General features: G+C 46.3%; 2 protein-coding genes across 5 annotated transcripts; both read left to right on the top strand.

Annotated features, from left to right (window-relative positions):
* The first annotated feature begins 1,858 nt into the window (after nucleotides 1-1,858).
* Nucleotides 1,859-9,085, top strand: exoc3l4 (exocyst complex component 3-like 4). Of its 3 annotated transcripts, XM_085932597.1 has the most exons (15): nucleotides 1,865-2,187; nucleotides 2,899-3,093; nucleotides 3,207-3,308; nucleotides 3,482-3,697; nucleotides 3,765-4,146; nucleotides 4,320-4,556; nucleotides 5,204-5,321; nucleotides 5,385-5,513; nucleotides 5,884-5,984; nucleotides 6,448-6,537; nucleotides 6,621-6,747; nucleotides 7,553-7,675; nucleotides 7,739-7,891; nucleotides 8,039-8,160; nucleotides 8,225-9,085. In XM_085932597.1, exons 2-15 carry the CDS (start codon nucleotides 2,904-2,906, stop codon nucleotides 8,466-8,468), a joined length of 2,334 nt encoding a protein of 777 aa, XP_085788723.1. In that variant the 5' UTR covers nucleotides 1,865-2,187; nucleotides 2,899-2,903; the 3' UTR covers nucleotides 8,469-9,085. The 3 variants fall into 3 exon arrangements, with proteins under 3 accessions (XP_085788721.1, XP_085788722.1, XP_085788723.1); XM_085932595.1 differs by having other exon boundaries at nucleotides 1,859-2,187; nucleotides 5,204-5,513; nucleotides 7,553-7,678; XM_085932596.1 differs by having other exon boundaries at nucleotides 1,863-2,187; nucleotides 5,204-5,513.
* Nucleotides 9,086-11,525: 2,440 nt separating this feature from the next.
* On the top strand, nucleotides 11,526-14,358 carry LOC147045590 (exocyst complex component 3-like protein 4). Of its 2 annotated transcripts, none has more exons than XM_085932109.1 (6): nucleotides 11,526-11,810; nucleotides 11,894-12,020; nucleotides 12,826-12,951; nucleotides 13,012-13,164; nucleotides 13,312-13,433; nucleotides 13,498-14,358. In XM_085932109.1, exons 1-6 carry the CDS (start codon nucleotides 11,692-11,694, stop codon nucleotides 13,739-13,741), a joined length of 891 nt encoding a protein of 296 aa, XP_085788235.1. In that variant the 5' UTR covers nucleotides 11,526-11,691; the 3' UTR covers nucleotides 13,742-14,358. The 2 variants fall into 2 exon arrangements, with proteins under 2 accessions (XP_085788235.1, XP_085788237.1); XM_085932111.1 differs by having other exon boundaries at nucleotides 11,530-11,810; nucleotides 12,826-12,948.
* Nucleotides 14,359-16,512: the final 2,154 nt, after the last annotated feature.

Here is a 16,512-nt window from a genome sequence, read left to right as displayed (position 1 = left end):
TCAGTGCTGGGATAGCCGCTTTGTCGTGAGAGGGGCAATCGAGGTGCGTGTGTGTGTGTGTGTGTGTGTGTGTGTTTATGAGGGTTATTTTAGGAAGCACAGAAGCACTTCCAATGGAACCAATCACAGCCCCAACTGGCTTGCCCCCCACACACAACTCCTCAACCAGCCTTTTTCATTTGTACAAGCTCAATTAGCCTTCAGTAGGCAAGAGAAAGAGCAAATCCCTTGAAAGCACCTCTTCACCCTTTCATGAGGGTAAGCATAAGTGTGTGTGTGTGTGTGTGTGTGTGTGTGTGTGTGTGTGTGTGTGTGTGTGTGTGTGTGTGTGTGTACGTGTGTGTGTATGTGTGTGTGTGTGTACGTGTGTGTGTATGTGTGTTGTGTGATGGTCCCCATGTAAACGCATCCAAAGGTGTCTTTGATGTTTCTTCCACAGACGATCCCCCATGGCTGGTCACAATTGTTGCTAAGCAAAACAGCAGCACCAACCCAGTAAGACATGAATAATACGATGGATGCGGCGTGCAGCCAGACAAACAATCATCAAAGAAATTTAGAGTGACAGCTCGCGTGTGCCTGGGCACGCTGAAGCGTGCAGTCACCCAACTCTGGAAGGGGCAAAACCATTTGGAAAAGCATACATGAAAATGCTGACGCATGTCTGAGATCAGTTTCATTTGTTGCCTATGACCACAATGTGAATGATTGGGAGGGTGAGGAGGACAATGGATCGCAGGAGCCAGCGAGGTGGCAAGGCGACGCAGCTTCTCTTCTCTTTTCTTTCATTTCCTGTCTGCGGCGCCGTTGACGCTTGGCACGCCGAGGGTCACCCGAGTGAGACCTCCTCTTTGTCGCCTCCTCGGCTCATCTTCACATTTCATCATGGTGATGATGATGATGAAGATGATGCCAGTCAAACCTCTGAAAACAAAATGTGCTCCATAGCAAATGACGGAAATGGACAACATGTCTCTGTAAAATGAGCCTTAGTGATTGTGCATCCGATGAGCTTGCACAAATACCGGTAATCAAAAGGGTTTTTAGCCCGGATCTCCGTCTCCCGTCAATGTCCTCAAAGGCCCAATTATCTAAAAGATGATCCGTGGCGATTGTCCTGTGGTGTGGGATGTGTGAAGTCACATTTTTCCTGCTGCTCAAAACAAGTGCAAAATGTTAGCCTGCTAGCACGAGTGCCTAAATCATGTTTGGAAACAAAAACCACCAAAAGAGTTAAGGTGCCTTGATTCAACCTTTACTGGTTACCAGATTTATTTGAAAATTCTTAATATAAAGTTCAGTACAAATTAAACACCAGGAGTTCACAGGCAACAACCGAATAACAAACAGATTATTATGATATAATAATAATTCTCACTGTTAATTATTCAACCTTCAATGGAGTCATTATTAAAAAATGTGAATATTAATATCATCATTTAACATGATTCTTGTAAATAATTGAGTAAGGTTTGGTTTATTTCACTGGATTTTTTTGCCAAACACGCACATTCACACCGTCAAATCAAACTCACGGTGTCGGGACTCAAGACAGGCAAGTGTACCCCTACACCATCAGCGACTCCTATTATAAATAGAATTAATGTCTCAAGCGATTATGTCCGTGAGGTCATGATCGAGCTCGACAGTGTGCCTCCCTCTCCTGGTGGACACTTCCGTCATGGCATCCCTTCAACGGCCCTTTTCAAGAGCAGAAGTTTTGTGTGACTTCTGCTTAACCGGACTAGGGTCTGCGCTCAAAACGAGATCCCTTGACAACATTCAAGCACATATGTGCCCCGAACACAATAAGGAGTGCGATTTGACCTGGATTAAGAGTTTACTAGATTAGTGACAATGAGATTTCCGAGGGCACTTGAAGGCAAAACAGACCCTTGCTTCCATAGTATGGAAAGATGGAAAAAAGTACCAAGTGAGAATTTTTTTCTGATGAATTACAGCACACGAGAGTGACTTTAACGCGCTGCGCGCGTGCGCGCTTGCGCACGCGCGATTGTAATAATTAACTGGAGGGACGAAGGTGATCTTGTCATTCCTGTTCTTTCTTTCGTTTCCCCCGCAAACCTTATGCATGGATTGTGAAACAAGACGTCTTTCTCTCGCTGGCATGTCGAAAAAATGAAAGTAGCAAGACAAAGTTGCCGTTCTTCTACCTGAGCCGAACAGGTAAGCGCGAAGGTCGTTTTGTTGCACTTGTTTGTAGACGAGATTCGACATTTGCTCCGTTTTCACTTGTTGATTTCAACCAACGACTGTAAAAGGCATTCACTTCTCATTTGATCACGGTTCATCGAGGCTGACTATCTTCTTAATTTTCGTGTTGTGGAGGAATTAAATGCTGTACTAATTATAAATTTTAGCATACTGAAATTATGTTTTAAGTGTATTGAAAGTACACTTTTTTTCAATATTATCGTAACTGTTTGCACGCTTGTTGAAGTAAAACAAAAAAATAAAAAATGAAAAATCTGTTTCCTTGTCCTCTAAAAAGTAAGTTTGATAAAAAAAAAAAAAAAAACGCAGAATTTGAAATACTGTATAGGTGCCTAATTTGAACTAAATAAATCATTATACAAACTTAATTTAATTTTAATTGATTGATGAGCAGGGTGTAAAACGAGTTCTGCAAGTAAGACAATTCTGCACCTTCCCACAGCCATATTGACAGGACGGGTCGCCATGTTTTGTGTAAACAAAAAAGTTGAGTGTTGGGTAACTTGGCGACTTGCAAGTTGTACGTTAAATTAACTTTGACTACACTGAAGCAAAAGTAGCTCAACTAACTTGTTCATTATCGCAGTGATTGGAGCGTGAATTACTTTGGGAGTGGAACTTGATGTCAAAAGTTCTGTGCATCACCTTCCCTTCCATGTCCAGTTGCCATGTCAATGACTGAGCCTGGCTCCCAAATCCACCACCATGACGCTGACTCCTCCAAAAAGACACCGGGGGTGCTGGAGACCTTCCGCAACAGCATCCGGCTGGCGGCCGAGAAAAGTCCTCTCACGCCAGGGTCCAGGGGGTCCAAGAACCAGTCGCCCCTCATGCCAGTCCGAGCGCCGCATTCTCCTGGTGAGTGGTGAGGTTGGCTGAGGTTTTTCACAGTCCCCCATGGGCGCATTCCTGAGCAGGTCACTCGAAGGACATGCGCTGACTGGTGGCTGGCTCTGTTACGGTTTTGTCAGGCGTCACGTCGCCGCTGAGGAGTGTGCCGGCGCTCTTCCAGACCAAAGAGGATGACGACAACCACCCGCAGAAAAGCAAAGCCGTGATGCGTTCAAGGACAGGTGAGCGTCTCAAGCCCATGACAAAATGAGTCCTGTATGTGTCAGCGTGGTGGCCTAGTGGCTAGCGTGTCTGCTTTGGAAACCTGATCTTCGGGCATTCTTGTGAAATGTTTAGGTTGCTTCTCTGAAAGCTCCAGGTTGTCCAATCCTGTTTTGATGCCTCCTATCTTCAGAACCGAGCATGGCCCGACTGGATTCTCTCCTGAAGAAGGGCGCGTCCATCCGTCGCAGCCTGAGATTCAACTCCAAGAAGGACAAGCGACAGGACGCCTTCCTCACCGTCCAGGAGGAGGCCATGGCCAAGGAAGAAAATGAGGAAGAGGAGGAGGAGGAAATGGAGATGGAGGAGACATACACGCTCCCCGAACTGCCGCCCGTTCCTCTCTCGGGTGAGTTTGGAAAAGTGCTCGCGCGCCGCGTTCAAGGACAGTGGGAAATATCACTCTTTTCCTGCAGTAATGCAGATCAGTAAGCTAATCGAAATGGAGGTCCTGGAGGAGGCGCACCTCCACCTGCTGGCTCTGCGGGCAGAGTTTCAGCACGAGCGTCTTGGCCTGGAGGACTCTCCTGTCGAGCTGGCTAAGAAGGAGAAGGACCTGAACCTCCTGTACGCCGACCTCCGCCTGAAGCTGGCCTCCATTGTGCGCACCTCCGTTTCGCTCCCCGCCAGGAACAAGGGGCTCTTGGTCCACGTGGCCCGCATCATCCAGGAGGAGGACAAGCGAGCCCAGGAACTTGGCGGTCTGCAGGGGAGCTGGATGGACGCCTGGAGGGAGGCAGTGGACCAGGGCGCCCGGGACAAGGTGGAGGCTGTCCACCTGGAACCGACCAACCACAGGTTTGTTGGCAATCAAATAAAACAACTCATTTGATTTGATTTGATTCTGCGTGTTTTATACTGTCCTCTGTAGGCCAAATGGAGCAGCTGAAATCAAAATGCAGCAAAGACTCATTCATTCCTGCACTCTGGATTTAATTCCGCCGTTGTCTGTGCCTCCCCCCTCCGGGCAGCAACTCCTCGTGGCTGGCGGTCCACCTGGGCCTTCTGGGCAAGGCGCTGCTGGAGGATCTGGAGAAGGTCAAGTGCGAGCTGCGCTGGTCCTACCCGCCCAGCTTCCAGGTCTTCGCCACCTACGTGCGCGCCTACCACACCGCCGTCAAGGGGCAACTCGGCACGTTGGAGGGCCGCGCCGTGGAGCTCAAGGACCTCTACGCCCTGTTGGACTGGATTCTGCACCGCTACCGCAGGTCAGGAACACCGCCTGGTCTCTATTTGGCCTTACAGTAAAATGCACTGCTAGCTAAAGAAATACGCAAGCAATGGCTCATATCTTGAAAAGCTTTAAAGTCAAGGGACTCTTATCTCAAGGTGACACTGTATGAATTTGACTTCTTGTTGCTAACGAATTAATGTGGCGGGTTCAGATAAAAGTGCTTTGCCGCCATCTCGCGATATCCTAGCGCCAAAGAATTCTGTTGGAATTAGTTTCAGTTAGATTTACAAAACGTTTTTTAAAAGCATTTTCCGTTTTATTCAACAGAACAAATTTTCAATTTTTAGTTTTAGTGGTTTCAATAGTTGTCATCTGGTAGAATAACCTTGAAGTATTCTCCACTACGTTTAGTAACGTAAAAATATTTCCATGCTCATGAAATAACTGGACAGACAAAATTATGGAAGAGTGTTGATGTCAGAGAGCAGGAATGTGGGCAACATTTTCAAACAAAGAAGAAGCAGCAGCTGGGCTGGCGGCATTCCCGCCTGCATATCTCCAAACGCGGGGGCAAAAGGCTCAAAATAATTGCAGGTGATGCAAGCCGCTGGACATTATGGCCGGCGTGTCTTCACGCGTCCTCCTAACGTTGCCAACGCTGCGCTTGTCAAACCTCGACAGTCGGACGATGATGGGAAGTCCCGCCCTGGAGCCCGAGATGAGCCTCGCTGACGTCGACCTGCGCCCAGATGGCGACTTGCTCCTGACGCTCAGAGACAAGTTCTGCCGCACTGTCCAAGTGCGTGATGTCATCGAGTGGCCTTTGACCTTTGTCACTTGCAAACTTACTTTACTGTTCCAGGAGGACCTGAGAGCAACTCTGGACCGCTTGGTGGAGCTGGAGAACGAGGAGATGTGGAGCACCGGAAAGCATCCCGACAAGGACGACGATGGCTTGCTCTCCTCCATCTTCCACATGGACATCTGCACGGTCGGACAGCGACGCTCGGAACCTGACCTCGTTATCTTTTTCTTAAGCTTTTGGTTGTTTACGTCATGCAAAGTCAGCAAATGTATACTTGAATGTCACATTTTAACGTGAATGCGTTTCACATTATAATGTGATGCATGATAAATTGGCTGGATGATTTAATTTACCGATATTAGCCAAATATTTTTATATAGTTTTTTTTATATTTCATATTATCATAATTAATTGGTTTTAACATGGTTATAATGTAAACCTCACGTTATTCCATGAAATTGGCCGTGTTTTTTTTCTTTTTCTGGTAAGGCAGCAATGCGCTTCTATAGCCAGCAGAGAGCAGCAAACTCAGGCCGTCCTTTTCACGTGTGTGCAGAAAGTAGGAGGAAACGTTGTGAATGCGGGACACGTGGATGCCGAGCTGGAAGGAGACGTGATCGCTTCCTGTCTGGCAGAGCTGAAGGATTTCCCCAAGAGGTGCTGCATTTTGTTTACCCGAGTAAAGTGGAAGTGGGTATTGACAAATTGTTGAGGAAATCTTTCAAAAGCAGAAGAAATGATGGCTGGGTGGTGATGCAACTACAGAATGCCTTGGGAGGTAGCAATAGCAAAAGGACGTGACCTTCAATTCATGTCACTTTTGGAAAACCAACCTCAGCTGAAGCAAAATGTACATGAATTGTAACACAATTGGACGTGAAGTCAGTCAAAAACAATCATTTCAAAACAGAACAGACACTAAAATATGGCTCGTGTGGTTTATGTTTGTGTAAGCAACAAAACAATCATTGATCATTTTCAAAAAGCCATAAATATAAGAATGCCTTTTGTTTTTTCAAAAAAAGTTCTTACGAGGTAACTCCAATGTTGTGTGATGTGTTCAAGACTGTGGGAATTTTGCACGTTCAAGCATGAAAGGCGAACTGCCGCTCATGTGCAGGTTCCACAGCGAGTTTTGGCGCCACTGCTCGTCGCTGCCGCTGTGGAGCGAATACCAAGTCGTCTACATCAACGGCTTCCAGGCCTTACTGTAAGTCACATGACCGTCGCAGGTCCGCAATTGTTCAGAGCGCCTGCCTGACACTTGTCGACATGTTTGGACGTGTTTGTCAGGTGCCACATGGAGAAATGCTACGCGGGCTCCAACCCGAATGGGGTGGCGGCCTTGAGCGAAGAGGTCGTGTGGCTCCTGCAAGCCCTCCAGGACGGCCTCCAGCAGCGTTTCAAGGAGGACGTCAAGGTGCAAAAGCAGTTTAAGTTCTTAATTTTTATTTCTTTTGACCACTCTTGCAACAACAAAACAAAAAAATGTTGATTCAAATGGGAGATAGCGTTTCCCTGCTGACCAACTGAGTCGCACCAACTGGTCGACGCGTTGAGACTCACGAAATAAAAATACCTTTTATTTAATTTTAGTTCACGCAAGATGTCATCATGAAAAGTCCTTTTCTTGACTCAAAAGATGGGTCAAGGAGGGGTCTCCTCAGAGTGGCCCGCATGTCCTTTTAAGTTCTGATTGTGGGAGTCGTCGGCTGAGACGAGAGCAATCGCAGCCGATTTGACTTTTCGCCGCTCATGTTTGAGATCCACCAAGGAGAAAGGAGTCAAGTGCTCATTTAGAACAATCCCAATGGGTTACAACCGTTAATAGTTGAAGGGGAAAAAAGTGGAAGTGTGCTGAAAAACAAAACCTGGTGAATTCCCACGATGCGCATTTCTCAATTTATGACTTCTGCTTCCTCCTCCTTCGCACCTTGCAAGCATTTTGACCAACTCACATGGTGACAATATTTACACAGACCACACTCATGATGACACTCAGGAAAAAAAAATAAAAACGCTCCTTGTGATAGGAATTCCTCGCGTTGTCATAAACGTCAGCGTTTGTTCTGATGTTGTTTGTGCATGTTCTCGTCAATGGAACCTTGTCCTTGCATAAAATGAAGTGCCAGTGTTATCGGTACTTGGTATGTGCGTACTCAGAGAGTGATGCTTGTGTCCAAAGACATTTTGGTGTCCTAATTGAGCCAGGTTTTGTGTTGCAGCCATACCTGCGCAGGATGATGACGAGAAAGTGGCTGGCCAACGACGACGACTTTGACGCCCTGTACGCCCGGGCCGAACGTCTGGCGTGCCACTGCGAGGCCCTGTGTCCGCCGCACCGCCAGGTAGTGCCGCCGTCCCAGAGCACCCGACGCCAACCCATGTCACTTTTGGATCTTTGCGGGTAGGAAGTGGCGAGCGCGGCGCACTTACACACACTGAAGGAGTATGTAGGCCAGCTGATGAAGAACAACTACTCGTGCAAGAAGCGCAAGCACGGCAAGGCAGCCAGCAAGATGCAAGCGCAGTGCTGCCGGATCGCCGACGTTTTCCGCCGCATGGTAACGCATCCTCCTACATCGTAGCAGAAACGTCAACCACGAGTTACGAAAACTGAACGCACTCTTTTGTGTCTACATCGGTTTCCATGAACGGCAAAGTTTGTTTCAGTAAACAAATTCAATTCAAGACTCAAGGTGTTTTTCCAGGGCTCGCGTGAGAACTGGCTGGACCCCGTCGGGGAGCACCTGAGCAACATCGTGGGCCTGAAGAACCAAGGCGACATCAAAGACCACCTGCAGCTTCTACTGAACCAATACCCGGACTTCAGGTACGGCGCCGTGTGTTTTCCATGCTGCCCAAACTCATCACCGTTGTTTTTGTGGCACCCATAGCTCGAGGCACCTGACGGCCGTGCTGGCGTTCCGCGGTGTGCTGCGCGGCCGCGAGCATCAGCGCATCATGTGCAGGTTCAACCAGCTGAGGAAGAATGTCATAGTCACGACAACGGGCGACCAGGCTCGCAACCCAAACAACGGGAGCCGCTTGCTCTTCAGCAACATGGAGGCGGCGGTTCGCGCTGACTGCCTGTCCGATGTCTCCGTCTTCTGCTTCACCTTCGTCTTCCCCAGCGAATAGCTTCCTTCTTCATCCGCCGCAGGAAGTACGTCCTGCATATCTGCTGCTTTTTAAAATTATTTGATACTGTCCAAAATTGTGTTTAGAAATTCAAATTCAATTCAACTGGCATGAAAATAGCGCAAGGTGACATTTGGTGAATTACATGGTTTTTTTTGGGTGGCAGATTTAGAGGCAGTTCCATACCAGAATTTTTAAAAATCAAATTAAAATTTTTTCAAGTTATTATTATTATTTTTTTAAACATTTCAATTTTTACCACTGATGTTGAAGTTCACACACTAAATTTGTTTGTCATCCAAATAATGTATTTGAATGACATTTTTTACTCAACATTTCCTAATAGTAAAAAATGTTGTGGTATTTTTGGAAAAGAATTAAACAATTTTTTGTCTTACAACTTATTCAAGCGTTGACACGCATCTCCAAAAAAGGGTCAACATCTGCTCTCAATTTTGTAGTCTGTTTTCCTCTTGTCTCACGTAATTTTTTTTGTATGTGCTAAACCAGTTTTAGTGCTTGTATAAACAGTTGTCTATGTTAAAAAAAAAAACGTCATTCGTTCCACTTCATGGCCGTTGATTTTCATTTTGTGTACACTATAAAGTGACTTTCACTTTCACACTCATCTGTGGTCTCTCGTTGTTTGCTGTCACGAGAGCACAACTTCTCATGCAGTTTGTTCCCCTTCAGACAATGAAGGCAAATGGAAATGTGTCCTCAATCTTTTTTTAATGACACAAGCATCTTTTGATTTTAATTTCAACCAAAGAAAGATGAAAACGATTGCAAATCAATTCACATTTTTCCATCCATTTTCTGTACTGCTTTGTCCCCACGGGGGTCACGGGCATGCTGGAGCCTATCCCAGCGGTCATCGGGCAGTAGGCGGGGGACACCCTGAACCGGTAGCCAGCCAATCGCAGGCCACACAGAGACGAACGACCATCCGCACTCGCACTCACACCTAGGGGGAATTTGGAGTGCGCAATCGGCCTACCAAGCATGTTTTTGGAATGTTGGAGGAAACCGGAGGTCCCGGAGAAAACCCACGCGGACACGGGGAGAACATGCAAACTCCACACAGAGAGGGTCGGAGGTGGAATCGAACTGGAACCCTCCTAACTGTGAGACGAACGTGCTAACCAGTGCGCCACCGAGCCACCCAATTCACAGTTTTAAACATTTAAATTCTTCACTATGATTTCAATTTGAAGACAAGATTTTATTAGTATTAATATTAAGAAATTATAAATGTAACACTTTAAAATGATTATATACTTTGGTGTGACTGACCATTTCTTGGAATTTTGTGGATTTGGCATTTGTGGAACTAAGTTTGAAAGATTTCCTCAGAGTTTTGAGTTTCTTTGCATCTGGATGCAACAGGAAGTGGCTTCTCGTGAAGAAACTTCGTGGTGAGGGGGGGAATTTCTGAAAAGTATTCACTGTTACATCACGCTCCTAACTTGCTTGCAGTGATTTGCTCTCGAAACTTTTGCACAAATGGAAGAAGAATGAAGTTTAATGGATTTTTAGGTGACATGCTCCGCCCACTTTTAAAAGTCCCCCAAGTCCCAATGATCATTGTCACACACACATCTGGATGTGGTGAAATTTGTCCTGCATTTAACCCATCCCCATGTGATTTTGATCCATCCCCTGCCCTGGGGGAGAGAGAGGGGAGCAGTGAGCAGCAGTGGTGCTGCGCTTGGGAATCATTTGGTGATCTAACCCCCCAATTCCAACCCTTAATGCTGAGTGCCAAGCAGGGAGGCAATGGGTTCCAATTTTTATAGTCTTTGGTACAACCCGGCCGGGGTTTGAACTCACATCCTTCCAATTTCAGGGCGGACACTCTACTACTAGGCCACTGAGCTGGTTTTCTAGCATGAACACGTTGTATACTGCAAACTCGGTCAAAATATGAAAACTGCATAATGTTCACAAGCAAGCCCCGGTGGAGTCGTGCGGTTTCCTGCAAGCGTCTGCTTGCCATGATAAAAGTCTCATTTCCTGTAAAGCCCCGCCCCTCTCCAGGGTTGTGCTGTCATGCTACAGGTATAACGAGTTGCAGCATTTGTAAGAATTACTTTCACTTTCCATTTTGGAGTATGCCAACAATTGCACTGCTGCCTTGGGTAATGCTGAGGAACAACAGAGAAGCCTTTGACAAAATAAAGTGGCTTTTTAAACCAGAGCATAGGCTGAGATGTTTTGAACAATGACAGTTTGACATGCAGTTTGTTGTGAAGTTGTGAAACGTTTGTTGGGTTAAATTCGAGAGCCAAAGGGCCAACCTCAACCCAACATGGATGACCCCTCGTATTTTTTCAGCCTTGGCACCTTGAGACTTTTTCGTGGGTGACATGTCCACCACATTTCCTGAGTCAAACTGCCTTCAACTCGCAAGCAATCTAACGTCTCAACCAATCACTTTGGAATGACAATCACACGTTTTATGGTGCTTACGTATTATCGGGAGGACCTTTGATTTTTACTTTTTCTTTTTTTTCACATGGAAAAATCAGGCTTTCATCACCTCAACGTCAACCACAAGTACAACTTTGTGGATCCGAACACCGGGGCTCATACGCAGACAGTGGAACGCCTATGGGGATCGGCAAAGTGGCGAAACAAGAAGCACTGTGGCACTGCACGTCACCATTTGGAGTCGTATTTGGCCGAATTCATGTGGCGGAAGCATGTTGCCTGTACTGATGTCTTTGAGTCACTTTTGGAAGCAATTGCGACGTTCTGGCCTCCGGAATTACAAATGTAATGTTATCGTTTCAATAAATAATTTACTTTAATTTTTGAGTCGTTTTTTTAAAGGTCCTCCCGATAATACGTAAGCACCCGTTTTATTTTACCCCAAATATTTCACCCCACGTTTGAGCAATTGGTGGCGCTGGGGGATCTCCCTGCATTCGTGTTTGTTCGTGCGTGTGAGTGTGTGAGTGTGTGTGTGTGTGTGTGTGTGGGGGGGGGGGGGGGGGCGTTATTCCTTGTGCAGGCGCGGCCTGAGCCATTTCAAAACAGAACAGACACTAAAATATGGCTCGTGTGGTTTATGTTTGTGTAAGCAACAAAACAATCATTGATCATTTTCAAAAAGCCATAAATATAAGAATGCCTTTTGTTTTTTCAAAAAAAGTTCTTACGAGGTAACTCCAATGTTGTGTGATGTGTTCAAGACTGTGGGAATTTTGCACGTTCAAGCATGAAAGGCGAACTGCCGCTCATGTGCAGGTTCCACAGCGAGTTTTGGCGCCACTGCTCGTCGCTGCCGCTGTGGAGCGAATACCAAGTCGTCTACATCAACGGCTTCCAGGCCTTACTGTAAGTCACATGACCGTCGCAGGTCCGCAATTGTTCAGAGCGCCTGCCTGACACTTGTCGACATGTTTGGACGTGTTTGTCAGGTGCCACATGGAGAAATGCTACGCGGGCTCCAACCCGAATGGGGTGGCGGCCTTGAGCGAAGAGGTCGTGTGGCTCCTGCAAGCCCTCCAGGACGGCCTCCAGCAGCGTTTCAAGGAGGACGTCAAGGTGCAAAAGCAGTTTAAGTTCTTAATTTTTATTTCTTTTGACCACTCTTGCAACAACAAAACAAAAAAATGTTGATTCAAATGGGAGATAGCGTTTCCCTGCTGACCAACTGAGTCGCACCAACTGGTCGACGCGTTGAGACTCACGAAATAAAAATACCTTTTATTTAATTTTAGTTCACGCAAGATGTCATCATGAAAAGTCCTTTTCTTGACTCAAAAGATGGGTCAAGGAGGGGTCTCCTCAGAGTGGCCCGCATGTCCTTTTAAGTTCTGATTGTGGGAGTCGTCGGCTGAGACGAGAGCAATCGCAGCCGATTTGACTTTTCGCCGCTCATGTTTGAGATCCACCAAGGAGAAAGGAGTCAAGTGCTCATTTAGAACAATCCCAATGGGTTACAACCGTTAATAGTTGAAGGGGAAAAAAGTGGAAGTGTGCTGAAAAACAAAACCTGGTGAATTCCCACGATGCGCATTTCTCAATTTATGACTTCTGCTTCCTCCTCCTTCGCACCTTGCAAGCATTTTGACCAACTCACATGGTGACAATATTTACACAGACCACACTCATGATGACACTCAGGAAAAAAAAATAAAAACGCTCCTTGTGATAGGAATTCCTCGCGTTGTCATAAACGTCAGCGTTTGTTCTGATGTTGTTTGTGCATGTTCTCGTCAATGGAACCTTGTCCTTGCATAAAATGAAGTGCCAGTGTTATCGGTACTTGGTATGTGCGTACTCAGAGAGTGATGCTTGTGTCCAAAGACATTTTGGTGTCCTAATTGAGCCAGGTTTTGTGTTGCAGCCATACCTGCGCAGGATGATGACGAGAAAGTGGCTGGCCAACGACGACGACTTTGACGCCCTGTACGCCCGGGCCGAACGTCTGGCGTGCCACTGCGAGGCCCTGTGTCCGCCGCACCGCCAGGTAGTGCCGCCGTCCCAGAGCACCCGACGCCAACCCATGTCACTTTTGGATCTTTGCGGGTAGGAAGTGGCGAGCGCGGCGCACTTACACACACTGAAGGAGTATGTAGGCCAGCTGATGAAGAACAACTACTCGTGCAAGAAGCGCAAGCACGGCAAGGCAGCCAGCAAGATGCAAGCGCAGTGCTGCCGGATCGCCGACGTTTTCCGCCGCATGGTAACGCATCCTCCTACATCGTAGCAGAAACGTCAACCACGAGTTACGAAAACTGAACGCACTCTTTTGTGTCTACATCGGTTTCCATGAACGGCAAAGTTTGTTTCAGTAAACAAATTCAATTCAAGACTCAAGGTGTTTTTCCAGGGCTCGCGTGAGAACTGGCTGGACCCCGTCGGGGAGCACCTGAGCAACATCGTGGGCCTGAAGAACCAAGGCGACATCAAAGACCACCTGCAGCTTCTACTGAACCAATACCCGGACTTCAGGTACGGCGCCGTGTGTTTTCCATGCTGCCCAAACTCATCACCGTTGTTTTTGTGGCACCCATAGCTCGAGGCACCTGACGGCCGTGCTGGCGTTCCGCGGTGTGCTGCGCGGCCGCGAGCATCAGCGCATCATGTGCAGGTTCAACCAGCTGAGGAAGAATGTCATAGTCACGACAACGGGCGACCAGGCTCGCAACCCAAACAACGGGAGCCGCTTGCTCTTCAGCAACATGGAGGCGGCGGTTCGCGCTGACTGCCTGTCCGATGTCTCCGTCTTCTGCTTCACCTTCGTCTTCCCCAGCGAATAGCTTCCTTCTTCATCCGCCGCAGGAAGTACGTCCTGCATATCTGCTGCTTTTTAAAATTATTTGATACTGTCCAAAATTGTGTTTAGAAATTCAAATTCAATTCAACTGGCATGAAAATAGCGCAAGGTGACATTTGGTGAATTACATGGTTTTTTTTGGGTGGCAGATTTAGAGGCAGTTCCATACCAGAATTTTTAAAAATCAAATTAAAATTTTTTCAAGTTATTATTATTATTTTTTTAAACATTTCAATTTTTACCACTGATGTTGAAGTTCACACACTAAATTTGTTTGTCATCCAAATAATGTATTTGAATGACATTTTTTACTCAACATTTCCTAATAGTAAAAAATGTTGTGGTATTTTTGGAAAAGAATTAAACAATTTTTTGTCTTACAACTTATTCAAGCGTTGACACGCATCTCCAAAAAAGGGTCAACATCTGCTCTCAATTTTGTAGTCTGTTTTCCTCTTGTCTCACGTAATTTTTTTTGTATGTGCTAAACCAGTTTTAGTGCTTGTATAAACAGTTGTCTATGTTAAAAAAAAAAACGTCATTCGTTCCACTTCATGGCCGTTGATTTTCATTTTGTGTACACTATAAAGTGACTTTCACTTTCACACTCATCTGTGGTCTCTCGTTGTTTGCTGTCACGAGAGCACAACTTCTCATGCAGTTTGTTCCCCTTCAGACAATGAAGGCAAATGGAAATGTGTCCTCAATCTTTTTTTAATGACACAAGCATCTTTTGATTTTAATTTCAACCAAAGAAAGATGAAAACGATTGCAAATCAATTCACATTTTTCCATCCATTTTCTGTACTGCTTTGTCCCCACGGGGGTCACGGGCATGCTGGAGCCTATCCCAGCGGTCATCGGGCAGTAGGCGGGGGACACCCTGAACCGGTAGCCAGCCAATCGCAGGCCACACAGAGACGAACGACCATCCGCACTCGCACTCACACCTAGGGGGAATTTGGAGTGCGCAATCGGCCTACCAAGCATGTTTTTGGAATGTTGGAGGAAACCGGAGGTCCCGGAGAAAACCCACGCGGACACGGGGAGAACATGCAAACTCCACACAGAGAGGGTCGGAGGTGGAATCGAACTGGAACCCTCCTAACTGTGAGACGAACGTGCTAACCAGTGCGCCACCGAGCCACCCAATTCACAGTTTTAAACATTTAAATTCTTCACTATGATTTCAATTTGAAGACAAGATTTTATTAGTATTAATATTAAGAAATTATAAATGTAACACTTTAAAATGATTATATACTTTGGTGTGACTGACCATTTCTTGGAATTTTGTGGATTTGGCATTTGTGGAACTAAGTTTGAAAGATTTCCTCAGAGTTTTGAGTTTCTTTGCATCTGGATGCAACAGGAAGTGGCTTCTCGTGAAGAAACTTCGTGGTGAGGGGGGGAATTTCTGAAAAGTATTCACTGTTACATCACGCTCCTAACTTGCTTGCAGTGATTTGCTCTCGAAACTTTTGCACAAATGGAAGAAGAATGAAGTTTAATGGATTTTTAGGTGACATGCTCCGCCCACTTTTAAAAGTCCCCCAAGTCCCAATGATCATTGTCACACACACATCTGGATGTGGTGAAATTTGTCCTGCATTTAACCCATCCCCATGTGATTTTGATCCATCCCCTGCCCTGGGGGAGAGAGAGGGGAGCAGTGAGCAGCAGTGGTGCTGCGCTTGGGAATCATTTGGTGATCTAACCCCCCAATTCCAACCCTTAATGCTGAGTGCCAAGCAGGGAGGCAATGGGTTCCAATTTTTATAGTCTTTGGTACAACCCGGCCGGGGTTTGAACTCACATCCTTCCAATTTCAGGGCGGACACTCTACTACTAGGCCACTGAGCTGGTTTTCTAGCATGAACACGTTGTATACTGCAAACTCGGTCAAAATATGAAAACTGCATAATGTTCACAAGCAAGCCCCGGTGGAGTCGTGCGGTTTCCTGCAAGCGTCTGCTTGCCATGATAAAAGTCTCATTTCCTGTAAAGCCCCGCCCCTCTCCAGGGTTGTGCTGTCATGCTACAGGTATAACGAGTTGCAGCATTTGTAAGAATTACTTTCACTTTCCATTTTGGAGTATGCCAACAATTGCACTGCTGCCTTGGGTAATGCTGAGGAACAACAGAGAAGCCTTTGACAAAATAAAGTGGCTTTTTAAACCAGAGCATAGGCTGAGATGTTTTGAACAATGACAGTTTGACATGCAGTTTGTTGTGAAGTTGTGAAACGTTTGTTGGGTTAAATTCGAGAGCCAAAGGGCCAACCTCAACCCAACATGGATGACCCCTCGTATTTTTTCAGCCTTGGCACCTTGAGACTTTTTCGTGGGTGACATGTCCACCACATTTCCTGAGTCAAACTGCCTTCAACTCGCAAGCAATCTAACGTCTCAACCAATCACTTTGGAATGACAATCACACGTTTTATGGTGCTTACGTATTATCGGGAGGACCTTTGATTTTTACTTTTTCTTTTTTTTCACATGGAAAAATCAGGCTTTCATCACCTCAACGTCAACCACAAGTACAACTTTGTGGATCCGAACACCGGGGCTCATACGCAGACAGTGGAACGCCTATGGGGATCGGCAAAGTGGCGAAACAAGAAGCACTGTGGCACTGCACGTCACCATTTGGAGTCGTATTTGGCCGAATTCATGTGGCGGAAGCATGTTGCCTGTACTGATGTCTTTGAGTCACTTTTGGAAGCAATTGCGACGTTCTGGCCTCCGGAAT

This window comes from Syngnathus leptorhynchus, chromosome 15, assembly GCF_054491065.1.
Source record: "Syngnathus leptorhynchus isolate UIUO chromosome 15, UIUO_Slep, whole genome shotgun sequence".
Classification (NCBI taxonomy): Eukaryota; Metazoa; Chordata; class Actinopteri; order Syngnathiformes; family Syngnathidae; genus Syngnathus; species Syngnathus leptorhynchus.
This window is presented reverse-complemented; position numbering and strand designations above follow the sequence as displayed.